Source organism: Dipteris shenzhenensis, chromosome 24, assembly GCF_047967505.1.
Source record: "Dipteris shenzhenensis isolate YYH24624 ecotype China chromosome 24, Dip_SZ_1.0, whole genome shotgun sequence".
NCBI lineage: Eukaryota > Viridiplantae > Streptophyta > Polypodiopsida > Gleicheniales > Dipteridaceae > Dipteris > Dipteris shenzhenensis.
The window spans coordinates 26,112,819-26,125,431 of NC_141619.1; the positions used below are offsets into that span (position 1 = coordinate 26,112,819).

Sequence of the window (12,613 nt, forward strand, 5' to 3'; positions counted from 1 at the left end):
TCCCTTTGCAGTTGCTCTTTCAAGTCTGAATCTATCAACATTTCTTGCGCCTTCTCCAATCTGTCTCGAACATACAATGTCTTGTACATTTCTGTCGCAGTTGAATGTTGAGTTGAAATGTATCCATACATTCCATTGTTCCTGTCACCCACAAACCTCAATAGTGTTGTCCGATTAGAAAATGGAGGGCTCGAATTCCTCAATGGGCATTTGGGCTAAATTTTTGTCCGTCGCACCATAAGTCAATATGTTGGGAGCTTGCTCTTCTCATGTTTTCCTTTTGCTCAGCATTTACAAGCGGAACCTTTCCTCTTTTTTATAGCGGTGTGTATTATTCTTCTAAATCAATGTGCAAATGGTGTAGTCGCTTCTTTTGAGGTTCTTCTTCAACAGCATGGTTGCACGCAACCATTTCATGAGGGTTGGTTCTTCATCTTGTCTACTTTTTATAAAACTCATCTAATCTTTCGCGGTAACCATTCAAATATTTGAAAAAAAAAAGATTAGTGATGGCGTGATGGGTTCTTTATGAGAGGCTGTCGGAATGCCATCGAAAGAGATGCGAAATCTATATGGAGAGTTTAATGCAACGTCTTCTCAATTATTTGAAAGGACTTTTTTATTCCTCCCCGGACTGACACACTTGTAGTCCTGAACTGACAAATATCCGTATTTTATTTCTTTCTCCACATTTTAGAAGAGAGATAAAAGAGAAAATAGCGAATTTCTTACAGGGCCCAAAATGAGCCATCTTTTTTCCTAATGTGCCAATGGCTTTCATTGACATAAGATCCAAAAACTTATTTTCAAGTTCATAGCTTCCAACAATTTTCCTAGCCCTCAAATTAACACTTCCCCACTCTTATCTTGGTTTGGTGCGGGGCAGGATACCACATGATGGGTATTCTGCCCCCATCATGTGGCATCCTCCCAGGGTCACGGAGGGTACACACACACACAAACACACACACACATTTATCTGATTTGTACTCCCTCACACACACACACACACACACACACACACACAAACACACATAGGCCTTTTTTTGAGTAGAGACCTAGGAAATCTTTGCAAACACAATATAATGTACCTATTGATACTTTGATAGTCCATTTCTAATAATTATTTTTGGAACTATATACATGATCCGGTCCAAACTTGTTATGACATCTTTTCGACAATCTTTTCTTCTCGAAAATTTAAAAAGTAGATAGTGCTTCTAAATATCTTTTCATAATTGAGGGTTAAAATCCAAAACTCATGTAAAATCTTCCCCTAGCCCTACAACACTCCTACTTACACACACACACTTTTTATCCCACTCATAACCCCTCACACCCATACACATGAGTTAACACACACTAGCCAGTCCAAATTTTTATGACGTCTTTGATAAGTCTTAATCTATTCCTTACATGGATTTAATGAGAAAAAATTTCTTCTAACGTCTTTATAATTGGGAGTTAAAACTCATGTGATTTCTTTTCTTCCCCTATCACTACTCATTCCCCCTTGTTTATGGTTCTACAATATCATATGCCACCCTATGGACTTATGAAAGGAACCTATGGGTTTTGATAGTATCTAAGAACTCATAGATTTGTACCTTAAGATTTTTGTGGGGATAGATCAAAAGATGGGAGAGGATGTTATCCTTGGCCTAATTTGCGGTGCATATGGAGGACATTTATTGTAGGGTGGTGCTACCTAATTCTAAAGAGCTCCCTCTCCCTTCAAGTTGTCACTGTCCTCCCTACTCTTTGACTCAATCCTCACAACTAGTCCTCCACTTCCTACTCTTTCCCCATCACTCGTGGCTTCATCTGAGGTTTGTTTGATTTCACGAATAGGCCTCATCCTTATTCCTTTCAACTCATGCGGCTACTTACCTGCTTTTTATGTAGATTGCATGGATTGGAACGCTGGTTGTTCGTGTTCTCTCACACGATCTTTGCCTGCCGCCTGCTTGCTCCCAATATCTCCAACCTATCTACACCCTCCCATATGCTCCTTCTTACCTGGGTGTACCTTCTTCTGCTGTGCGACACTCACAAACTCCTCTGGTCACCTCGTCTGCCCGCCCTTGTCACGTACATGCACAGGGAGCCACATTGCCCTTGGTGATTCGTGTCCCAAACGTGGGATTGTAGTCCTAGTTCGAGCCATTGGGCTTTCTTTGGTCTCTATCCTTCTCAAGCATGGGCACCTCACCGACTGTTGTGCCGTGCATAGCCTTGCATGCTTTTGATGGTAGTTTTGCATTCATGCATGATGCCTCCTACCTGCTCAATGGAGGTTTTGGTCCTCCGAATTCCTTCGACCCCGCCTACACGTATTCTTGCATGGATTTATGTGCATGTTCTGCTCTCCCTTCGCTATGTATCATACTACGTCCTATCTTCTATGTAGTGTTACATTTTTTACTTAGTCTTATAGTTATGGTTATCTACTAACGTTCTAGCTAGCGTACGGTTCTTTTGTTTATAAGGGATAGTCTCTCTTTATAGACTAGGTTGAGTTACACATTAGCTTGTTTATTGAGGAAAGAGTGTAATCATTAAGTAAGTCAGTTAATAACATCGTCTTATTTCCTTCATGGTAATTAATTGCTTATGCCCCCCATTTTTTTTTACGTTTAATTAATTTACGATATTTTGCAATTTATTCTAAATTTTTTAAACCCATAAGTTATGTACGTATTGGGTCAATTAGAGACGTCTTATGTACTTAGTTTTTTAACTAGAGATGTGTTTGTATGCATTTTTCAAGGCATCCTTGTGATTTTAGTTACACATGTATAGAACTTGTAGGCCTACGATTATGTGTACTTACAAACCTTATTTTCTTGGTTACCACTTTAATTTTTTCACATACTTTTGCTTCAACACTATAATTTTTTGCAATGCTACAACGGCAAGTTTTCCCTATATAGATATTGGATAGCTTTTTGTGGGGTTATAATTTTCCTTATAGTGGTAGAGTGGGCACTTTATAGATAATGGATAGTTTTTTAATGCTTACTTACCCTATGTACTGACGAATGTATGTCTCCTTTTTAGGACACATCTGGTACCTGTGCCCCTTGTAAGATGGCCCGTATGTCCATTAATATTGATTCTACCTTTATTGCCTTCGTCAATTAAAAAATGAAGGAAGCTAGAAAAGAAGGATTGATATTGCATCATGCTTGCTTACACAATTTCTAGAACACAACCCTATCTTCCTTGAAAAACCAAGAAAATGTTAAACTGAGATTCCACTAGTCGTGACCTAACTCAAGCTTGTCTCTTCCATGATCTATTGGCCTATCTTGTTTGAAGCATCCCCCGTTGCAACATGCACTTGCCACAAATATTTTTTTAATCTAATTTATTCCCCCCTTCTTCTTGTGTAAGCAAGTACTTGTTATTTGATACTTTATTATGAGTTCCTAATGCAATGAGAGAGATAATATTTTCATGCCTCCTTTATGGAAGGCTAGATGATTTTGTTTCAATACAATTGTCCCTTCTATTGCCTCCTATTTGCAAAGCTAATTATGCCTCCTCTATGGAAGGCTAGGTCATTGCCTTCTTTTAAGTTCTAATGCCTCCTACATGGAAGGCTTAAAAATTTATCATGCCTCCTCTATGGAAGGCTAGGACTTTTTTTTCAAAATAATTATCCTCATTAATAACTCCTACATGGAAGGTGAGCACATCCTATGCCTAAACAATTCATAATACCCACTCAGCTATGACACAATGTAATGTGTAGTTCTATGTTTGGATGGATCGCTTACCTTTTACTTGGAAAGCTAACCTTTTTTATGCCTCTTCCATGAAATGCTAGGTCGCTGTCGATTATTACAAATGTCCTTTCTAATGCCATTGTTTCCCTCCTATATGGAAGGCTAGGTAATTGAGCTTCAAAATTATTGTCCTTCCTAATGTCTCCTATATGGTAGGCAAGCACTTATGTCTCCAACATTTCATGATGTCCCCCTAGCCTTTTTGGTATGTAATATGCAATTCTGAATCTAGATGTGTCTCTTTCTCCTAGGTAAAGCAATAACAAGCCGGGGTATGCAGGCATTACCTGTCTACCCATTTAAAACTTTATTGTTCTAACAACTGGTTTTTTCTAGATGGTGCCAGGTAAGTGGACCCCGACTGTGGAGTATTGGATACCTAAAAGATTCAACCTTGATTTCTTGATGTACTTGCAAGATATACGTACTATTGGAATATAATATAATGATTACTTTTGTTATAATCTTTTAAGATCTTCGAGTGCCATGTTCTGGGGTATTTTTGTCCACTCTCTCTCTCTCTCTCTCTCTCTCTCTCTCCTCCCCTTGGGAACCCTTGTGATCCTAGGGTGTACATGTTGAGTGCACAAGACTCATATACTATGGTTCCCCACATTGGGATAGGTGAGGAGTCTCTTATGCTTTTGATCATTTAATTGATGTTGTTTGGAGTATATTTATAAGTTACTCATGAGAAGCCTTTACCAGTTTTGAGAAAAGGATACTAAGGAGTATCGCATAAGGAGAGTTGGCTTCACAAAAACAAATGTTATTTTGCTACACATTTTTTGGGACATGCATCAATCTTTTGATTCATCACTCTAGGGTAAATATGTGCTCTCATATTTTTGACATTAGGATTAGCTTCTAAATTTGTGGTGCACTTGCGCAATGCCTTCCAAAAACCCCAAGTTATGTGCCATCTCGGGGGGGTCACTATGTATAAACCCTCTATACCACGTGCGTTCAAGGCCTATTTCTAAAATCCCTTATCTGTAAATTTTTTAATAATAAAATGTACCCCTTTTCTATACAAATCTGTAAATTTTTCCCAAAACTATTTTAAATAGTCCCTTATGTATATTTATTTCTGTAAATTTTAGAAATAAAAAATATCCTTCTGTTGAACTCACGTGATAGGGTTACATATGATGAGTGACCCCCCCGAGTGTGCCATGCCATTTTTAGCCATGATTAGAAAAGAATCTTTGTGCCTTCACACTACCCATTGAAACTTACATGGACAATTCCTTGAAGCCCCTAAGAGTTGTGGATCATTTTGAAGTGTGACGTTGCCTCCATGCAATCCCATCCTAGACAAAAGAGCTTTGAGCTATAATAGAAGCTGCAGATCTTTCTTTAGGTTTCATATTCCATACATACATTATATGTAAGTATAGAAACCTATTGATCAAACACATCTCTGCATGCAAGACACAAAAATGCACTCTTTCTAGTGGGATGTTTAAAATTGCATCCCAACTTTCATCAACTTTGTCTTGATCTGGTGCCCTCTCTGATCACAACTCATAACGCCATTTCTCCATTGGTACTTGCCATCATCTACATTGTTTTTATTATTTTTTGTGTTCTTTCCAACTTGTGAGTGCATGCAAAAGAGACATGGGTATGTTGCATTTGCACGTGTCTAAATGCCAACCATGCACTTCAATGTTTTCAAGTCTCCATACATATGCCACTCAATGTTCAAAGATCCAAATCCTTCAACATGAAGTAACTCTCCCTTGGTATGAGCATCTACAATGCTTGGAATTGGAGACCGCCGTTCAAAGACCCACTTCAGGTAAGAGTGGGTTTCTTTAGGGACTTCAAAGGCTACAAGCCACCAAATATGCTTTTCTGATTGCACGCTAAAATCTTCAATAATTTTTCTATCTTGTTCATGTTGTAAAGCCTTATTCATAAGTGTAATGTTGACTTGCTCTAACTTGTGTCCTTTCACTACTTCACACTCACCCAACTTGATAACATACACTGGTTTTCCATTGTAATCTACAAAAGCATAATAGTCAAGCCGTCAAGCCTATGCACGGTTTGTCATCAACATGATGCTTTGAAGGAAACATGAAATGAATACCCAAATTATTACATTCACCTCTTTCTTTCATGTTGTAGAACTGGACCATTGTAGCTTACACCTTACGTACATCCAAGAACCATTGTTGTACTCAATGTACTAAAATGCACACAATTTTTTTGAGATCTTTTTTTGATTGTATTGTTTTATTTGCAACTTGATCATTATGCAACACCAGTGTGCATGGAATTTGCAAAAAACCACCCAGCATATCTTGCACAATTGTATTAGACCTTTTTCATTCTTTCATAATATATTGAGGTCTCAACAACATTGGATTCATTCACATAATATTGAAAGAATAAAAAATATCATTCAAAAGTAAGTGTAAGAATGTTTACTTAATGTTCATTCACATAAACACATATGTATTGTTTCAATAATATGTGTAAGAACTCTAATTAAGAGTACATATTTCAAATAGTTATGCATTCATTCACATCCAATTGAAAGAATGAATATATTCTCTCAAAATTAAGCATTAAGTAATTGTTATAATGCATATTATTAGAAATTCATTCACATACTATTAAAAAGAATAAAAATTTTTCATTAAAAAAGTGTAGAGCGCGCTAGTTAAAAGTTCATCCACATAAACTTGAAAGAATACATATATATGCAGCTTTCAATAGTAAGTACAAGAACTCCAATTTTATAAAGATACAACATATTCATTCACATAATATTGAGAGAATAAAAATACTCTCAATAATACGTGTAATAATGCAAGTTATGATTATCTACATTTTAATATTTACCACATTTCACAGGGTTGCAAAAAATTCATTCACATAGCATTGAAAGAATAATGTTTTCTCCAAATACTAATTGTAAGAATGTTAATTCAAAGACATAACCTAAAAGAGGTTTAAGAACTAAATAAAATAAAATCTTAAGAAGTCTATCAAACTACAAAGAGCATAATTTACATACCCTATCTTAGAGATCTTAAGAACTTTATTTAGTTACAAAAAGCACTATTCACATTGCATAAATTAGCTTATCTTAGAGATATTAAGAGCTAAAAAATGAGATGCTAAGAACTGTATCAAGGTCTATTTAATGATTAGCCTATATAAGAGATCTTAAGCACTCAAATGAAACCCTAAGAACTCTATCAAATTACAAAAAAGAAATGTCACACAAGAGATCTTTGAATCTCTAATGAGATTCAAAGAAATCACACAAATGTAACACATAAATAAGAACAAAAATCACATTTCACACAAGAGATCTAAGAGTTTATAGAGACACTTAGAACTCACACAAATAAGAAACAAATTCCATCATATTTTAGACACGAGATCTAAGAGTCTATAGGGACCCTTAGAACTCACACAATAAACAAATTCCATTTTAGTTCAGACCTTCAAGATTGCTTGCCAGAGCAACCTAATAAGCCTTCCTTCTTTTATTTCCCTTTTTTGATCTCTTTAGATAAACATATGAGGGGCATATGAGGGTCGTTTGTTAGCTTATATAACCTAAACTATTCTTACAAATAAGTTATTTATATGAATAAAGTTTATTTGTACAAATAAGTATTCGTAAAATAAAGTATTCGTACGTATAAACTTTATTCGTACGAATATAAATGAATGATGTGGAAAATCACCATGAAAGCATGACATGGCTATGATTTTTAGCCCGATTATTTCATCCTTACATATTATTCGGCCCGAAGGGGCCGAAGTTCCCAAATTTTTTGAATCATGAATTTGAAATTTTCTATTTAGATTCATTGCCTTCCATAACATGACCTCACCTTCCCCATTGCGCATCCCTTCCAAATCTCATTAAGCCTCACTTTCCACCAGGCTGGCCTACATCAAAGGTTCCATTTCTTGTTGATCTCACCAAACTAGGCCTCTCCCTTAGTGAGATGCTTGTGGTAGAGAGCTTGCTGATCGGTGTCTTGCCAAGGCACCATTGATTCGCCTTCCAATCTACCACTGGCACACATTTAGTTGACCATGAGTCTGGGGTTCGCACAGCCTATAGGAAATCTAGCTATGCACCACAGGTCCCAAAAATTGCCCCAAGATCTAATCCCCTCTTGTATAATCTCAAATCTCTCTATGGGTTATGGAGGGTGAATAGTTCACCGATTCTAGGTTGGGGCTCTACTCCACCAAAGGCATTCATTTAAACTAGCATACCCCCTTATCCCCTTCTGACTTTTCCACATTAGCTGCCCAATGCATAATTTCCACTCTTGGACCAGACCCGCCATACATTTGAACCTACAATTTTCATCGGGAAGTGTAAGCATAATCTGCCATACTAGGATAGTCCGACCATGCACCTACATGTTTGCTCCTTGATTTCTCTATGAAGCAATTCACAATATTTGTCCACGGGGCTTGGCCCTCAAACTGATGCGAGAGCAATTTTCCAAGCAGTGCCGTATTCCTAAACCTGCTCTTTAATAGACCCAACCCTCCTTGGGATTTTAGAATCGTCATGGGATCCCATGGTATGTAATGCATCCTTCTTTTCCCACCCTCTTCCACCCAGAGAAAGCCCCGAAGCAACCTTTCCACTTCCAGCCATTGTGTTTTTCTAAAGTGCCAAATCGAAGCAACATATATTATAATAGAGGCCAATACGATGTGTTGGATGACCAAGAGATGATCGTTCCAACCTACACATATACCATTCCAAGATCTCAACTTTGCTTTTAGCCTATCCATGAACTCGGGGGGTTCACCTCACAAGTTTTGTGTACACCACGTGTTTCAAAAGGAGGGGTATTTTAATTAAACTTTTGAAAAACATTTAACAGGATTACAATAACTGGAGGGGTTTTTTAATTCAACTCTAGAAAAAAATATGTTAGTTCATAAGTAAAGTGGGGTTGTTTTATTGGGGGAAACATTTTAGAGGGGTTTTTTAAATACCCCTTGATCACACGTGATACATGGGGTTTCTTAGTAGTGCACCCCCCGAGTCCATGAATTAGTCGAATTATCTCTTAGCCTTCGTGATCAGCCTCCCATTAGCGACCTTTAATCTGCTTGTCTCTTAGGGAATACCTTCATCTGCCTAGCATTAACATCTTCTGAGAGTGACCCACTAGCTGTGGGCTCTGTTAGCCATTTCAATTAAATCTTGATTAAGGGCCCATCAGAGCGTGTGGTAAAACTCTATTGTCAGTCCGTCGGGGCCTAGAAACTTGTCATCGGCCATGGCATTCGGGTCTCCTCTAACTCTTCCTTGGTGAACAGTTTGGCTAACCGACTCCTTCGGTACTCTATCACCCTGCTATCAAGGCCATTTAAGGCAATCCCTATGTCTATACGCCACATCTCATCGTGAAGCACCAGCTCGCCAACTATAGCACTCAGATCCCCTCGAAAAACACCTTGACCATGTGCCAAAACTCTGTAACAAGGTTCCTCTAAGCATCCATCACCCTATCTATCAATTCCCTTTGTTGATTCCTCTTAATGGATTGAAAAAAATCCTTAGAGGGACAGTCCCCCATTGCAAGCAAGATCAACCTGCTCTTGATGTGGGTCTACCTTGCCTCAATCATTTCCCATTCTTGCATAGTTGTCTCAACATCCCTAGTAGGGTCCCCACAATTGGGTTCTTGGGTGTTTCCTTTAGCACCACCTAGAGAGACTTTCTGATTGTGGTTGACCCTTCCCAGCTCCTTTTCCTCCCTGCTCTATAATGAAGATCTGCCTCTTTAGCCACCTTCATTACTCTATGGAGTGTTGCGTTCCACCTACAACATGGCTCTCTAATAGCCGAGCCTCTGTTCCTCTAGGAGTCTACGTAGAAATCTTTCAAATTAAGTAGCCTTTTCTTAAATTTAGGGTTATGCCCATCGACCTCCCCACTTTGCATGGAACACAAAATCTCCAAAGAATAGGTACGTGATCTGAGATGGATGTCGAGGCCATGTACTCTCTGCTCATGGGGGCTTTCATCCCATGATCCTTCCTCAGAGAAGTAGACATAATCACCTCTAGCTCATTTTCTTCACTCATCTCCTTCCTAGGTAGTGCACTAACATAGAGTAAAGTTTGTCTGGGTAGTTTCAAGGAGATCTCATCCCCCCTTCCATGCAAAAGACACACGTCTCCAATGCATAAGCTTAGCAAGCTCTAGATATGAGAAGACAACCCAGCACCTCCAACCCACCAATTGACGGTAGTCTGTTTTTCGAGTTTGAGCAACACTGAAGAAATGCTTTTGATGAGAGAAAAAGAAAAGAGGAGATGGCCCATGTTCTTAATATTTTGTACCTCGTAATCCACATTCTCAATGATGTGGAGACTTAACCTATGTGTGGGTGCATTCATAAAGGTAGAGATGAAGAAATGGTAAATTTGTAATACCTAGTGCATTGCATCAAGAGACCTATGGAGAGTATCCCAAAATCAAGGGAAATGTTTTCATATCACGATTCACATCTAAAGGTTTATTGGAAAAATGATAAATCATTATGTATACAATGTCCTTAATGGCCCAATAATCTTCCTAATACAAGAATATAATAATAATATCGCCTGGTGCCCGCCCATGGGAGAGAAGCAATGGGTGCCATTGGGTGGTGCTGGTTACACAAGAGGACAATATGTTAAACATGAAAGCGTTAATGACAAACACGTGGAGGAGGCCCCATGGTCTATGAAGGAGACCTTTTGGTTGGTAAGGGCCGTTTTAGTCAAGCTCTCCAGGTGGGGGCCAAATGAGGGGATTCCCCTTCTCCATTGTGTGTTGTTTTGGGGGGGGGGGGGGGCACTATTATATTAAAAAGGCAATATGAAACCTGTGAACTTATTTATTAGTAACGGAATCTTTTTGCATGGAATTCAAGGACATTTCATGTTGTGGGCGAACTTACCTAGATTGGAATAAGATAATCCACCAGCACTAATAGTCCTCCTTGCAATTTTGCTTAGCTCCTTGGCTTTGCTCCTCACCTCCTCACCCTCCTCCCCTTGCATCAGCGTTTCCACCGCTGCTTTCACAGCCTCCCTCGTGAACGTGCCGTCGGGCTTCGTCTCCAACCTTAACCCAATTTTCCACTCTTTCGCAATACTCCTCATATTCGACTTCTGCTCTGCCAGCCTCGGACATCCCACTAGCGGTACCCCGCTCCATAGACTCTCCACCGTTGAATTCCATCCACAGTGAGTCAAGAACCCCCCCACCGACGGATGCGCCAACACCGCTGGCTGCGGTGCCCACGAGATTATGAGACCCCTTTCCTTCGTTCTCTCGAGAAAGCCTTCAGGTAGAATCTGCGACAAACCACCTGTTCTGGAATCGGAACGAATCACCCATAGGAACGCTTGTCCGCTTTGCTCCAGGCCGTGCGCTAGCTCCACGGTTTCCTCAAGAGACAAGAACGCAAGTGAGCCGAAGGCAACATATATGACGGACGAAATGGCCTGGGAGTCCAGCCAGGTCAAACAATCTTCTTGTACGGAAGCCGGCTTTGTTACTAGAGCGCCTGAATCATGCTTGGGGACGGGGTCGAAGCCTAACAATGGACCAACCGAGTAGGCTTCGATACCGTCTGCACGCAAGGCGTCGAATGCGTCGCGTTCTAGCTCGTAAAGCGAATGAATAAGGATAGTGTGCGCCTCCCGCACAGGAGCGAAAGTTGCCAGGAAGAACTCGATAAAGGGGCTTGAGAGGTCTTCGACGATACACTCGCGAGGCATTTCCGTGATTGGAAACGGTGGGAGTCCAGGTATGAAGTCGATCAAAGCCTCCCCTTCTCCACTCCAGTTGGCGATCGGGGCTGCAGAATCCACAACAAATGGGTGAGAAAAATGCCCAACATGAAGCTTGAATCAGCACAAGCCCAAAGCACGCAAGAGGTTTGTTTACCTTTGAGGGGAAGAAACCCCTTGGAAATGAGGTGAGGAATGTGGAGGAACATGAGGTAGCAGGCGGCGGTGCAAGTCCAGAAGTGGACTCGGGGGATTCCAAAGGAGTTGGCGACATCCTGAGCCCAAGGCACGAAAGTGTCGGAGATGATGCAAGAGATGGGCGGATGGTGATCGGGGGAGGCAAGATACTCGTGGAGGAAGTTTCGGAAGCTGGTGTGCATGGCGGGGAGGGCTTGGAAGAAGAGGGAGAGGTCATGGGATAGGTCGGAGGTGAGGCCATCAGGGAGGACTTGGATGCGGATGGAAGGGTGGAGGTGGTCGAGGAGGTGTTTGCGCTGAGCGTCTAGGTAGGATTGTTGGAAGTAGATGAAGGTGATGGAGAAGCCATGAGAGGATGCGAGAGCTGTGGCGAGGTTCATGAGACTATTGATGTGGCCTTGAGCAGGGCATGGCAAGCAAATGGCGTGCGGTCGACTGGTATTATCATAACAGGCAGAGGTCTCCGCCATTGTTGGCTTTGTGTATGGGAGCAGAGACAGTAGCTAGTCCACTGGAGGTGATCCGTGTGTGTGAGCAGGAATGGAGGTATCGCAACAACACTAGGAAGGCCTCAACACAAAGTAAAGGAAGACCGCATATGGGTGCAGAGACAGTAGTCCACTCGACATATGTATGTGAGCAGGAATATCGGTAGGAGAAGGAGAAGGAAGACCTAGTCCACTTGAGTTTTTGTGTGCGCATCATGGCGGCCAAATTCTATGTGCAAGGTGGTTTTTTTTAGGGTTACGAGATTAAGGGGGATTAGGGTTTAATAAGGTAGGGTTTAAGGGTGAAAACTTTAAAGGTAGGGTTTAAGGGCAGTCGTGGTC

The 12,613-nt window shown here is 40.5% G+C and overlaps 1 protein-coding gene across 1 annotated transcript; it reads right to left on the bottom strand.

The window, feature by feature from the left end:
- Positions 1 to 10,715: 10,715 nt before the first annotated feature.
- LOC147886424 (7-deoxyloganetin glucosyltransferase-like) lies at positions 10,716 to 12,336 on the bottom strand. Its single transcript, XM_087395244.1, has 2 exons — positions 11,743 to 12,336; positions 10,716 to 11,653 (listed from the first exon to the last, which is right to left on the bottom strand). The coding sequence occupies exons 1-2, from the start codon at positions 12,251 to 12,253 to the stop codon at positions 10,716 to 10,718; spliced, it is 1,449 nt and encodes a 482-aa protein (XP_087251370.1). The 5' UTR covers positions 12,254 to 12,336.
- Positions 12,337 to 12,613: the final 277 nt, after the last annotated feature.